We start from the raw sequence: 15,110 nt of genomic DNA, 5'->3' as shown, positions 1-15,110 counted from the left end.
GGACATGAAGAGGCAACTGACCTATGACAACATTTCCTATACCACTTCTCTCAGCTCTTACTAGGAAAAATAGATTGGAAAGCATTTCAATGAAGTCTTCTGCTAGAGAAATTTCTGACAAAAACCCAGAAAGTGACTGATATTGCTTTCTGTCACCCCCAGAACCTCCCCTGCTCCAGAGTCTACAAAATGCCTAGCACCCTGGTTTCCCTACTCACACTGCCGCTAGCCTGACCCAGGCAGCTGTTTTCCAGATAATCCAATTTCGGGCCTCCAAATAATTGCTTTTAAAACATCTCTAGCCTGCAGATTACTTTGTATTTCAGAGTTGTTACTCTGTTGCTTAGTTTAAAAAAAAGGTTATTTAAAAACCACAGTTGATGGAGGAGAAGAACAGTTACTTGATTTACTTGCTCCTACTGTTTGTTGAGGAGTTACTTGGTTTGAGATCAGGATCCAACTCTGCCCACAGTACTTGTATAGGTTAGATCCTTTTGAGCCTACCAGGACTATGCATCTGCTGGCATTGCCATTAACCCCCTGTGGTTGAAATAATGAAGGAAGTTAGAAACACAGCCCAATCTCAAGTTCATTCATCCTTGAGAAGCACAACTCACACTGGGATTCACAGCTCACACTGTGCGAACAAGATACTTGGAGGATTGTACAAATTACTGCAACAGGAACAAGCACTCCTTCATCTTTAGATTTTGTACAGAAAAGCATCTCTTTGTGACAGCAGGAATGTGTCTAGATGTAAGTAGTACAATTCCTTCAATGATTCCACCTGACAAATCCAAACTACACTTTGCACACTAGATGACAGTCAGCTAAAAGAACCCAAACCCATCAGCTCCAGAGCATTCCCTACCTGTAAGTTACCTAGGCAGGCTACAGCTACTACTCATATTAAGCTACTACGTTGGCTAAAGCAGATCCCTGTTCAAAGGAACTTTAATAAGAGGCAATGCTAAGATTCACTTGCGCACTGCTGTACAGATGTAACAAAGATGATGTAGCTGTAGATAGCAGACATGTCCTCCAACAAATCTCTCATCAAAAATTCCTTGTTATTTCTCCAGATCACTACTATAAGCACAGATTGAGGGAGACATTTTAAAAAGGAAGCTCTGCTCCTGCTTTTTGACAAGGAGAGGGCTGAGGCAAAGAATTAAATCTTCAGCAGCTGGTTCATATTAAGAGACTGTTTTTCCATTCTGCAGCATCCAGCAGGCACTTTAACATTACTTTCTTGTTTAACTCTCAGTGACAGATCAGGGCTCATGGAGGGGTGTGTCTGCGCTGTTAGGACATGGTGCAAGCACTGCAAGAACCAAAGATTCAAACAATAAGTGATGTAATGATCAAAAATTGCACATACTGCTGCCCTTTGCACGTGGTTCAAGTGTGAATTCTGTGGACCACAACGAGCAAAATTTCCTCACGTTTCTAAAGTACAACTCTGGTTCTGAAGGAGAAAAAACTTTTCACATGCAAAGATAACCAGACTTAATCCTAGGACACTAATACAACATTGCACAAAAAGCTTTTAGTGAGGCAGAAATACTGGGGAGAAAGAGTTTTCTGCATGAAAAGGTTAATACGACTTTCTGAAAGCAAGAGTTGACAAGGAAGGATTCTAAAGAGATCAGAGCAGCATTAGGCTTACCAGGAGATTTAACAAGCAATGGTCAAACCAGTATTGTGATTAAATATGCACAGAAAGCATCAAGAGATCCCACTTAGAATTACTTTAAATCACACAGAAAGGAACCAGGAGTCTGATCCTCTTTAGAACCATTACTGCTTCTTTCACAAAACACAGACCTTCATAGAAAAGACCCATCACATCCTTGCTCAGAATCCTATTCTCCATAAGGAAAAGATCTCTTTCACATGAACTGTTGCCCAGGGAAAGGAAAAAAGGCTTTAAAAGCATATAGTAAAGAAGATTTATCAGTAAGGCTGATGTAAGTCTGACAATATTTCTTAACTTAGAAAATATGTGCTAGTTACAGACTAGAAGCAGAGATTTTGTAAGATTCCCACTAAACCAGAGATTTTTAAGAGTCCCATAGAACAGAGCACAGACCAACAAAGAAGACAACACACAGAACTAAACCTACTCCATTCCTTCAAACAAAAGCTCTGTTCTGAATACCCTAGTCCATCAAACACAGTTAGGCTTGAATCATAAGGAAGAACACAACTGGGCTTATAATTCTCTAACTAATGTGCTTTGAGTTGGTCTAGGAAATAAAATACTTGGTTCAGTGTCTTAATGCTGGCCTGAGCTTGGTGGAGAGAAGGAGCCTCAGTGGCAACTGAGATGACAATGCTTAGGAGCACTGCTCATGGATCACAGCACCAAAGTAACCACAGCTGCTGGTACCACACTGGCATCTCTCAACGTACTTCTAAGCCACAGCTCAGGTGACCCTAAATAGCTCGAGACATTAGTTAACATACAAAAGTGTAACTCTGAAAGTATAAGAATGTACTTGATGAGTAAGTGCTAGTTAAACTATGGAAGTGATAGTTGAACTATGAGTATGAAATAAACTGTGATTTTAGAAGTAGAATATTTTTTACATAATTTTACCCTACAAGCAACCTTACAGTCATTCATTATCTGTGATTAAGTCACCTCACACATGCACAGGATGAGAACACATTATTTAACCATTCATATACCACATCTGTATCCTAACTTATTCCAGGTCAATGTTTGTGTATGTAAGCTCCTGATATGCCTCCAAGCAGAAGATCAAGCAGTCAAATTGTACACTGCACATTAAGTGCCTTCAACCGCTTTTTCAGTTTTTCTTTCTCACATTTTTTTTACATAAAGGTCTTACCTAAACTTGAACTGTGCTACAGATTCTGTTACTTGATTTCTTATTATATTTATATCATGTACCTGTACCACGCTTGATTTTGGCCCAGGCAACCTAGTGACACAAACAACATGTTCAAATTCCAATACAGCTAGGTATCAGTCTTTCACAATTCAGTAAGAGGCATGACTAAAGAAAATGCAACTCTATCAGCCACTGCTGCCTCTTGGCTGAGTAGTACTTGCTGGCATGAAAATGGGTTCACTTCCAATCAAAGCCAGAGTGCATCTGACCAAGAGTTCTTCCCCTTCACTCAAGCCTCAGATTGCAAATTTTACCATTGGCTGCTACAGCCCAGAAGAAAGTGAAACAGCAACACTGAAGTTGGGTTCCAGATCTGTCTCAAAAATTGATAAGGCAGCAATTAGGAACAATTTCTCAATCCACCTGTCAGTCCTCTATTCCATTAAGAAAGTTGGCTTTTCTTTGGCCACATTCATCCACAAAGGCATGAGGATCTGAACTAACACACCACAACAGCCTACACTGACCTTCATTTTGACATTTATTTAGCTGTCACTTGCCACACAGCTGCTAGAATTAGGTTCAGAACAAGGGCTAGCCTATTCTTTGGATATAAGGGAACCTGGTCTCTGTAAAGACAAAAGGAAAATAAGTAGCAGTATAAAGGGTAAGCCCACAAAAGCAAAAGCAGTTCAAGTTTCCAAATCTGAATCTCAGCACCACCAGGAAGGTGGGGAAAGAAATAAAGAGAAAAAATTAGTGACCTCAGTACTAATTGAAGGAAAATTTAAAAATAGAATCACGTATCTCCCATGGCTTCTAGATAAACTAAAGGTTCTGTAGTTGTGTGTAATGTAGCTAGAGAACAATAATTTTAGGGATTGTTATTATAATGCTATTGATATTACTAGATTTTAGATACAAATCAATACATAATTTTTCAAGTGGAACTTTTTGAAGCACTGTGAAAAATTACTGTTAAATTAATTTAAATTTATATCATGGAAAGAATACCAAAATCATACTTGAAAATATTTGAGAGATTCAATAAAAATCATTGTTTTAAAAACTATTTATAAGAAGAGCTATTTTCAAACTAACAGTTTTAAATTTTAAGGCACTTTTTTTGTCTTTATGTATGTACTCATGTAAAGACATACAGATTCTTCTCAATTGAAGCATTTTATGTTCAAATAAACAGGACAAATCTGTATACAGACATGAAGACAAACACAGGGAGACTTCATAACCACAGTAGAATACTTTAAAGGCTACTAGTGCTTTATTAATGCTATGCTCTAAACAAATTCACACTTGTAAAATACAGCAAGATTTTTCTAATAACATAAAACCCACATGCAATTATACGTAATTCGAGAAGAAATTACAAACTTGCTCCTCTTAAAACACTCTCCCCTCCAGTAATTATTTCTTACAAAACAGCAGTTATACAGAATAGGATCAAACTCTTCTTCTGCCTAGCTTACTCTTTATCATACTCTAAGTACTGTTCTACCAAACAGATACAAACTGAATACTGCCTGGAGCAGTAGCTTGGGGTTTTTCACATGTACAGGTGTAATTTTCTGCAGCAAATTCAGTATTTGTTTTACACAGACCAAACTCACTGATTTCATATTCTACATGACTCACTTGGTATTTGAAAGAATAAGCAGAATAGAGAAGTGTGAACAGCATTAGTAGGACTGCCACACAAGAGGAGGGCTTTGACTTTCCTATATGGTTTACACAGTAAATCCAATCTGTGCTTCAGGCACATGCCTATGGGTGTGTAAATCTACAAATTACAGTGCAGGGTGCATGGCAAAAACACAATCAAGATTTTGAGCAGACAGAACAGAATGACAGATGAGACATAACAGGAACAGTAATGAATACACATTATATACACACTTTACAGATCTAGCAGTAATATAAGGGGCTAGCAAGAAGGTTTGGGGTTGTTTCATTCTCGCTGAAGAATTCTACAACACTTGCTACCATTGTCATAGCTACATTTAAAGAATAAATTCATTAGAAATAAAGAATGAGAATTTCCATACACTACATTAGGCAGGTGTGAATTAAAGCCAAAGTACTCAGATTACTGTTGCAGGAAATTAGTTAACAGGTGGCATATCAACACTGTAGTCTACAAAAAAGGACATGGAATTATTCTTTATTCAGGCAAGTATTTTGCATCTCCTTAATGACAGGTATAAGTTTAAACTGTGTTCCTACTCTAAAATTTAGTAGAATCTATTTAAATATGGTATTACTTTAAATTTACCTGTCCCTTTGCTATCAGGTAAGCAACAATCGAAGTATGTCCAAACTGGGCAGCCAAATGAATACAGCTACATCCTTCTCCATCAATTAGCGACGGATCTGCCCCATACTTCATCAGCTGTACAACCATGGATAAGTGACCTTGTCTAAATGTAACAAAACACAGAAAACAAACAACTGAATAACTATATGCAGGAAAACTATTAAAATTTGAATAATGAAAAACAACAAGTATGTTTAGCAGTTAATTACACTATCAGAATTCCCACACTTTAACTCGTACTTTAAAAACAGCAACTGCCATGATCTGATTCTCCAAGTGAGTAAGCAAACTCATTCATATGAGAAATTCTATGCATATAGTGCACTCATCACATGCCATTTGCTTAACTGTACTGCACAGCAAAAAAAGACAGTCAACCAAAAAATCAAGTTATGACTGAGAAATTTAATCCACTATGACTTGTTACAAACCACATATGAAACCTGCTATTTTAAGAGATGTCAAACTGGCTAGATACTCTCCCTTTTTGTGGGCATTAAAAACTGCAGTAAAACAAAAGTAGGGGAAAAAAGGAAAACTGAAGGTCTACATTTCCTCCATACTATCTTAAAAGCTTATGCATCTTTTTAGCTTAATGAGCATAGGCATATCCTTCTTTTAGACATGGTGCCTAAGTGTCAGTACACCATTTCTGACATGAGCAAAAGACCTTTTCAGTTTTAAAGAAGCCACTTTAGACAATGCTTCACAGAACTGATTACAGGTATGAATGAACACCAGGAAATTTAGTCAAGATTTTGTGCTATTAACACAGAATCACAGACTGTGTTCTGTAACAAAAAGAAACATAGGAGCTAAAATCTTTAATAGAGGCTAACAAGCAAGTCCTCACACCTTTAGCAAACAGATTATTTTGATACATTAAATCTTCTAAAAGCTAATTTTCCAAGTCTCCTTTTGCCATCTACAGTTTAAAATATTAATGTGGACACTGTTCCTTTCCCATCTATTTCTAAGTGGTTGTCTAAAGGAGCAGGTACTGCTTGAAGGCTGGTTTTAATTTTTTCAGCCATTTATCATGACCATCTTCTACACAAAAACCCTGATTTTAAGTACATATTTTTTAAAATCCACATATGCAATATAACATTTCAAGGACAATGTCACACCAAACCATCCTACGACCCATCTGCAAAAGTGCCACTGAATTTCAGATGACTTGACAAAAATAAGAGCTCAGAAGTAAGAGTAAATTGCCTATACTTCACTTTTCTCCTACTGTAGCAATCATCTTCCTCTATATCAGAAAAAAAAAAAAATGCTGAAAGCACTTCTAATTCAAACATATCACATTCACAGTGAGCTCAGTTATCAAAGACTGAATTAATTCTAGTACAAAGTACTTCCATAAAACACAACAGTTCCATAAAACCATCAGTACTCCATGTTAAGCAAAAAAAGAGAGAAGAAAATTTCAGAAGATTTTTTCATACCTTGTTGCCCAGTGAAGTGGGGTAGAATTTAAATCTCCTCCAAGCTGATCAACAATTGCACCTTTTGATATATAGTACCTGTAATAACAGAAACAGTAAACATTACTGATTGTTTTGGTTAAATTGAAAGGACATAGGTGAGCATGTCTAATGTTAGGCAAAATAGGCAGCTCGAGATCAGAGGACCACAGTCTTTTCTTGCCTTCATATAACCTTCCTTTTTAGATGTCACGCATATACTTTCAATTTTCTTGCATTTCTGACATGGGTTGGGAAACTAGAGATGCCTCCTACAGTGTTTTAAACATTATGCTATTTCCTAATTTTATTCTAAGGTAAAACAGAACAATTGCTATATACAGTGTACAGTATGTACAGTAGTACAAACTGTGCTACCAGAGAAGTATTTCATAAACTATTCTTAAATATTATGGGGCTGTTACATTAAATAGAATTCTGAATTACTGGTAAAAGTTTATAGTGCTAGAAGACTATAATTTTAGAGAATTTTGGCTAAATAGTTAAATTATACGCCGTTAAACTTGCAGCTTATATCATCACTGGAATAACCCTACTGAAGTCATAGATCCCAGAGAATACACTTAAGTTACAAATTTAGTGAAGGACTGAGATTTTTACTTACTTTTCAATTATTATTAATCAAAGGACAAAAATCATCTGAGTATTTAAAAAGTATTTCTAATCTATGGGATAGACATTATTTTCCCCTCAAAAACATTTATAAGAAGATGAGCTATCTGTAAGAACAAAAGAAGTTACCTATTTTTAACTGCAACAATTCATATTCACAGTGATTTGCAATATTTCTGTGAACTGCTGTCATTGCTGTTTTATCTGGAACACTAAACTAGCAACATTACTTTTCCTTTGTAGAAGGAAATGCATGCTTTTTAGAGAAATTACGGTTTCCAAATCCAGGCCTTCCTGGAAGGCTTCCAGTTTTTCATTCACCACTGTCTAACCTTTGCCTATACCTAGCTATAGATTTGTGTTTGCACATTTCCAGTGCATGTGCCTACAGACTTTTCACTTTGAAAATACCTGTCAGGTATACATGAACACTGCTCTCCCACCCACACGAGCTGTCCTTCAAATCCTCGGCAGTGAATTTCTGCCATCTCAAACTCTGCTAAGTGTTTCAAGACATGGCAAGAAGAAGGGCAAAAAAGAGAAAATCTTGAAAAACATTAGTCTTAAGTAACTACCTTCATTTTCTAGAGTGCTTATTGATTCAGAGAATGAAATTTCAAAACCAGCCCTTTTAGGAACCTTTAGGAACAGAAACTGAAAAATGCACGTCAGACTAAACACATCTAAAGTTTTTATACTGTTGCTTTAGAGTCATCAGACACAATTAAGTACTTCAACAGATTTGCCAAATTAAAAAAAAAAAACAAACATTGTGAAAGACAAACAATATCTGCTCTGATTGATGGAGGACAGTCCACTCCACTGGTCTCCAACACTAAAAGAACAAAACTTTGACATCTTTCTGTGCAAGTTTTTTTTATTTCTCCATGAGACAAACCAGAGACTTTGCGAAAGTCTTTGTCCCACCTAGGTGAAAACACAAAGCAGATTATATGGTAAAGAAACAAAGAAATTTTGTTACAGTGAAGTATCAGCTACTAACTGAAGAGCTATTTATTCCCCCTTGGGAAGGAGCTCCAAAGGAAATCTTGTCTAGATAAAAAGACAGCACAGAGAAAGTCACAGTCAAAGCTTGGATTCATCTCCCTGATGTGACAGCCACTCATGGGGAGGTGAACACTAAACAGATTGTCTTCATTCAAACACTGGGCCTTGCAGAAATGCAGAATACGTTCAGGTTCTACTGCCAGCAGAACTGCTTACTGGTTAGTAGGTTTTATTTAGAAGGAAGAATTTGCAGTTTGACAACTGGGAAAAGACAAGGCGACAATCTCCTGCCAGATGGTGCATTGAAATATCATTTTATGTTTCTGTAAGGGTGTTTTGAGACTCAGTTGAAATTTATCACTGCATTTCGGTTTCAGTATACAAAAATGGTAAGATTTTTCTGCAAAACCAGACTGAGAACTGAGTCTATTTGTCTAAGCAGATCTTGCAGAAGGAAATGTGTGCTAGGTGAGAAGGTCCCTGAAGAAAGAAAGAACTGGGCAATCCCACTCTCAGTGAGTCATCTAAGCTTCCAATAGAAGATGCCAGGCATGCAAGTTCTATTTAAGCAAACTACTTACACTCAAAGCAAGCAGATCTCATAAGAGGTCGCCTTAAGAAGAAAATACTTCCACTGATCTCCACATTAGGATCACTAAGTCTTTGGCAGGCATTTGAAAACTACCACAGCTTGCATTCAGTGATTGAGGAATCAAAGTGCGTGCAGTCACTGTTACTAGAAGAAGGAAAAGTAGAAAAGAAATCCTTCTCTGGAGAAAGTTCCCCAGGGGATGGGGAACTACTGTAGGAAGTAAGTAACTGTAGAGACATGACGCCATTTTTTGCATTTTTACAAAGCTGAGTTGAAGAGACATCAATAGATCAGTGAAATTATGAAAACAGAATGGTGTTCTAGACACTCATCCCTGATTCTACAGAAATAGGAAAAGGTTCTGTAGCTTTTCTTATCAATGAGTTTCACTGTTATGTACACTGAATCTCAAGTCTCAAAATAGACAGGATGAAGAAATACTAAAAATAAGAGAAGTCTAATTCCAAGCCTGCACTCCTGACAGACAAGCTGCTAAGGTACTTCACTGGAAAGAATTTACATAGTCAACACTCACTAAACAAGACACTGAGATCTAGTATCACAAGAGTAAACAACTTTATCTCGGCAGTACCAAGCTTAATAGCCAACATATTTAATGAAATTATCCACTGCACATAATGGGGAAATTGAGAACACTTGGGGAAAGATGTGATAGGCTTGAAGAAATAGAAAAACCACTAAATAGTTCAATTCTGAGGAAATAAAATAAACTAGTGCCTTGCAAAAAAAGAGTGGGAGAGCATAAAATAAGGCGAGTGATAAAAAAAAAAAATCAAGATCCTCTAAAGACAGAGGAATCTGAAGTGCAAGAACTGCATCAAGAGAAGGGAATTTTAGATACAGTTAGACACACCAGTAGTTACATGCATGCTAGTAAACAGTGGGAAGATAATGCAATGCTGTATGTCACAGTGGTAGAGGTGCATTAATGGACAAGATCTTTGACATATTGTCAAGGAAAAAAGGACATATTAAACATATTAAATTTAAAGACATTCAAATCAACATTTGTAAGGACATAATTAATTTTAAACTTAAAGTCTAATACATACTTCACCAGATCTATTCTGTTGTTGATTGCAGCCCAGTGGAGAAGTGTTACGTTTTCTTTATCTGGCTGTCGAACATCATAACCAGCTTCCACCAACTCTCTGCATCGTTCATAAATTCCATACCTTGAAAATAAAATAACATTTGTCAAAATGCTTACCTTAGATTAAAATGCATTCAGCAAACACCATACTTTCAGTCACAATACAAAATCCTCAACAGAAGAGAAATGAAGAAGAAACTTTACTTTCTTTTCTAAATGATTACAAATGATTTTTTTTTTAATGCACTGAGGCAGGTGGAAAGAAGACGTTTGGGTTACGATGACTTAAAAATATGCAACCAGCTAGACAAGATACATGTACTCAGACAAACATAACTGGTAGGAAAATGGTAAGGTTCTAAGTCAATCCAGCCTTGAAGCACACCATCTACCAAATCCTAGTTTAGATCAGTAGTATGGCCTGATGAGTGTCTGTAACACATACATACCATTCCTGACTTCCCATGTCAGCTGGAAGGGCCACTGAAATAGGTTAGGACTAAAAAAGGCAGGTCAGGCAAGAACAAGCAATCAAGAGAAGAGAGGGGAAAGAAGGACTTCCAAAAACGGACAAAATTCTGATCTTCCCACAGTACAGTATCACACTGCCATATTACAGTGAAGGCAGCCTGGAAAGTGATTCATACAGAATGGCAATGCAACCATTTGTTGACAAGCAGTTCTACTCCAGCCAGTCTCTTATGACACTCTTTCCTGCTGGAATGCCTGCTGCCTTCACTTAAACTACAAATTGAAACCATTATGTAAGAAATAATTCACATAAGCCCTGCTATCAGTTTTAACAGTCACCAGCTTAAAAAAATGTATTGTCTAAGGCTGAGTTTAGCTGACTCTCATCCTGCTTTAATAAGCAGTACAAAACAACAAGTAGGAATTTTTTAAATAAAATAGTCTAAGTTATTGGAAAGATACAAAGAACACAAGGATACAATAACTTTAACTTCCTATAAAATGCAAGAGGCAATCACATAAAGCTTTCATGCAAATGGATTAGGATTTTACCAACATGTATCTGTTTTGAGTGGGATTAAGTTACTCTTCTTCAGAGTGGTTAGTACTGTGCTGTGTTTTGGATTTGTGAGCAAAACAGTGTTGATTGACACAACAACATTTAAGCTATTGCTGAGCAGTGCTTACACAGGGTCAAGGCCTTTGCTGTTCCTCATGCTGCCCCACCAGTCAGCAGGCTGGATGTGCACAAGAAGCTGGATGAGGACACAGCAGGGACAGCTAATGCCAACTGACCAAAGAGATATCCAGTATTGCATGGCAGTGTGCTCAGCAATAAAAGCTGAGGGACAAAAGAAGGACATCTGGAGTGAAGGTGCTCACCCACCAAAGTAACCATTACGTGGGTATGGCTGAACACTCACCTGCCCATGGGAAGCAGCAAATTAATTAGTTTTTGCTTTGCTTGTATGTGCAGCTTTTACTTTATGTATTAAACTTTGTTTATCTTTACCCTTTGGCCAATTTCTCCATCCCAGCAGAGGCAAGCAAGAAAGTGGCTGAGCAGGGCTCAGCTGCACAGCAGCTAAACCACTACATCACTATTGGCCAGCTATGGCAAACTGCACATATGCTTTAAGATGAGTGTCCTATCAAGTTGACTACACAACACATGAACCTCCTTGAAAGTAACCTTTGACTGCTACCCAAGTTTTTGTTAGGTCATATTGTCAAGATAGTAATAACCAAGAAGCCCCCTGACAGTCTCAGGGGAAGGGGGAAGAAGGGTGATTATTCTTTGGCAGTTTTTGTGGGAAGGAGGTTGGAGGGGTTATTTGTCAGGTTTTTAATTAAAAGCAAAACTCCAGTCTTACAGAAAATGTGATGCTACTTTCTGAAGGACTTGGCTTAAGATGTATGAAAACCAAGGAAAGCAGTCACAAGTGACCCTGCAGCCTGTAGATGCAGAATGCTGTTGCCAGTTCCCATAGAATGCTCCACTTATGCTCCACTGATGTTTACAAGTACCTCCTTCTAGAATTCACCCATACACTGTGGTCAGGCCTCGGGCAAAGACTGCTGACATGGCCTCAGATACAAGAAGGAATTGTAGGAATGGATTCACTCTTTTGGAGTTAGCACCATAGGCTTCCCATTCTTCCCACTAGAAGGCAATCTACAAGTCACAGAGCATGGTACTACTTCAGCACAAAACAGAACGTGAAATTCTGCAATATACCAGAATAGCCTTTACAAGAAAATAAAGCTCTTTCCAAAAGTGACACTGAGAATGAAGTATACAGAAATTTTTTAATTTAAGTCACTTCAGTCTGTTTCTAGCAATTTACATTTAATATCTTGAACATAATCATAACTGTTTAGTAAAGATGCAGCACACAAGGTATAATTTTTGACACTTCAATTTATTGTCAGAAGAGGACTTAAGGATCTTGACAGACCAGTATCTGCCTGGAAAAAAAGTTAGGCATTTACATCCATTTGCTCCTCTTCCTGGAAACAGCAGGCTCTCTACAATTAAATAAAACACTGAATCTGCTGCAGTTACAGTTTCTCCATATCCATCCCAGAAGTGCACCATTCTTCTCTCACATACAACCTACAGTCTTGTCCCATCAATTTGCTGCAGCTGACTTCACCTTGCCTTCTCCAAAGGTTCATGATGCACTGTTAGGTTAGAAAATGACAAAGTCACGTATTTCAGACACTCAGCATAATCACACTTGCAATGCTGTTATAAAGGGCTCTAAGCCCTTCAAGGGTAATGGAGAGCAAGATTGAAACCCTCAGAGGAGACTGATACATTAATCTGACAAATATTCAGCATCTGAGTGAATTCTAGAGAGTCATGTTGTAAACATCAATACGGAGCATAATTAAAGCATATTATTGAGTTTGGCTTGTTCTGAAAGAAACGGGATTAGTCCAGGAAAAAAATACCATTATGCAATTTCCTTTTGCTACCACAGTCTCTAAGCTGTTTCAGTAACTAACCTGTAACATTTTATTTGACATCTCAGGTTAAAAATATTCTGACCTTAATACCTTGAAATACAGTACCCTACTGGCTTTTGCATTTTAAATATGTAATCCATTTTCTATTCTTTTGTCTATAAATACATAGACTCTTGAAAATAGACACCGCCAGCTTTGCAGCATGATTAACATTAGATTTGGCCACAATAATAGCAAGGAATCTCTCTACAGTGAGCACATCACCATGCCAACAAAGAGCAGGTAAACCAGGAGCTCACTCCCTCATCTTGCTATAATTCTAACTCAAATCAAAGCTGTTTGAAGTGGAAATGCAATTAACAGGAAAACGATCTTTTTTCCTCTTTGGAAATCTCTTTCTCATGAATAATGGTGGTAAATACTAAAAAAGCCTTTAACACATTCTCAAGGTTTTTGTGTTAACAGTATAACAGTTTTGTTTTCAACGGAAAAGGCTTAACTCAAGAGCTACTTAATAGACCATTAACAGTAGTGTTGAAAGACAAAAGAAATTTAGCTCTTAAATACTGTTCCAAAGCCCTAAATTGTCTAGACAGTTGTGGCCATAATACTAATGTGGTTTAAAAAGTCCCATCCTTCCACATGAAAGTCAGGTACATTTCACTTTCAGCAATATAATCAACCTCATGGGCACAATAACCAGGAATAAAGAATGTGTACCTGTGTCACAGTCTGTCCACTCTCTCCTATGACTAGCTGAAAAGAGCCAGGAGTAACTGTTCCTTTGGCCAATCTTTATCAATTTTAATTATTTCATATATACCTTTTTTAAAATCAGTTACCCTATGACTGCTGAAAAATAGTAATGAAAAAAGCATGTATCTGACAATTTTTTCCCTTAGCAAGATTCAACATAATTTATATTTTATGCTGCACTAATTCAGAATGCACACAACTTCATTTTGAATGATCTCATTGAATAAAACTTAACAGAAAAGTTCATCTTGAGATAATGAAATTATAATACTTGAGCACAAGGAATCAGTCTTCCAGATGTCACAAAAGCACTTATTAATACCATTAATGTTTAATACCCATGTTCATAATGGTCATTTAACTTACTTTCAACAAAGGTGGAATTTGATCAAGCTTGCTACAAACCGTAAGTGTCTATTAACTCTCAAGGGAAGAGAAGAACACAATGCCAGGATTAATGCCTCAGATTTTGCTCTCCTAGTGACAGCCCATCACATGCTTCTCTACATGAGACCTTTAGCTACTTCTCAGTTTCTCAGCTAAAAGATTTAAAACAAAACAAAGCAGCAACTTTGTCAAGTTAACACAGGATGCTTCCCAAGATATCATATTAAAAAGTTATGACTGCTGCCTCTGATGACAGATGGCTACTGCTGCTAGACCATAGAAATAAATGTACCCAACATATCACCATTAAATTTCACCTTTAAAACACTTGTGACAGCTTTGGTTTTTGGTTTTTTTTAAAAAGATTCCATTCTTTCCCTGGAGCTCCAGTGAGAACTCTGAATATAGTGGAACAAAACCAAAGACAAGCATGGATGATTTTTTTACTGTTCCTCTGAAAACAGTTTTTCAAATACAGATGAGTGGCCTGCTTCTGCTTTCAGAAACACAGTGGAGACTTTCTGTGAACTAAACAATTTTGCTATAACCAAATATAAGATGACAAAAAGTTACACACACATTCTAACATCTGCAACATGAAGGGCCTAGACAGTATAATTTTTAAAGCTATCTAGATGCTCTTGGATCATTTACAAAGTCAGTGAAAAGTATTCTTTGTATGAATAGGTACTAAAACCAAGCACTACAATTTTTACTCCAGCAAAAGTTTCTGCAAAATAAAAAACAGAGACTGACTATTTTTGATACAAAATATGCCTAGGGCCCCAGGTCTTTGTAAGAACTTATGAGGAGCATAATGGATAAAAAAATACAAATACCAATAAACTCTTTTCAATGAGCCTAACCACTGCTTTCTATATGAAATCTTAATGTGATTATAAGAAGTTATTGTATTTGTAGCTCGTACTGTATGAGGATGTTAATTTGTGTCCAATCTACAGATTAAGACAATAAAGCACTGGAACAGTTCAGTGAGATATGAAGCAACACA

At 37.0% G+C, this 15,110-nt stretch overlaps 1 protein-coding gene across 2 annotated transcripts in view; it reads right to left on the bottom strand.

Moving 5' to 3' along the window:
* The window catches only part of ZDHHC17 (zinc finger DHHC-type palmitoyltransferase 17), a 64,373-nt gene that overhangs the window by 30,382 nt on the left and 18,881 nt on the right, over nucleotides 1-15,110 (bottom strand). For both annotated transcript variants that reach the window (XM_059472136.1, XM_059472137.1), the window contains exons 3-5: nucleotides 9,972-10,094; nucleotides 6,648-6,725; nucleotides 5,152-5,296 (exon numbers count right to left, since the gene is read on the bottom strand). In XM_059472136.1, the coding sequence (XP_059328119.1) occupies nucleotides 5,152-5,296; nucleotides 6,648-6,725; nucleotides 9,972-10,094 (346 nt within the window). The remainder of the gene's footprint in view (nucleotides 1-5,151; nucleotides 5,297-6,647; nucleotides 6,726-9,971; nucleotides 10,095-15,110) is intronic.

The sequence above is a fragment of the Ammospiza nelsoni genome, chromosome 5 (genome assembly GCF_027579445.1).
Source record: "Ammospiza nelsoni isolate bAmmNel1 chromosome 5, bAmmNel1.pri, whole genome shotgun sequence".
NCBI lineage: Eukaryota > Metazoa > Chordata > Aves > Passeriformes > Passerellidae > Ammospiza > Ammospiza nelsoni.
The sequence above is the reverse complement of the archived record's forward strand: the minus strand, read 5'-3'. Positions and strand labels throughout refer to the sequence as shown.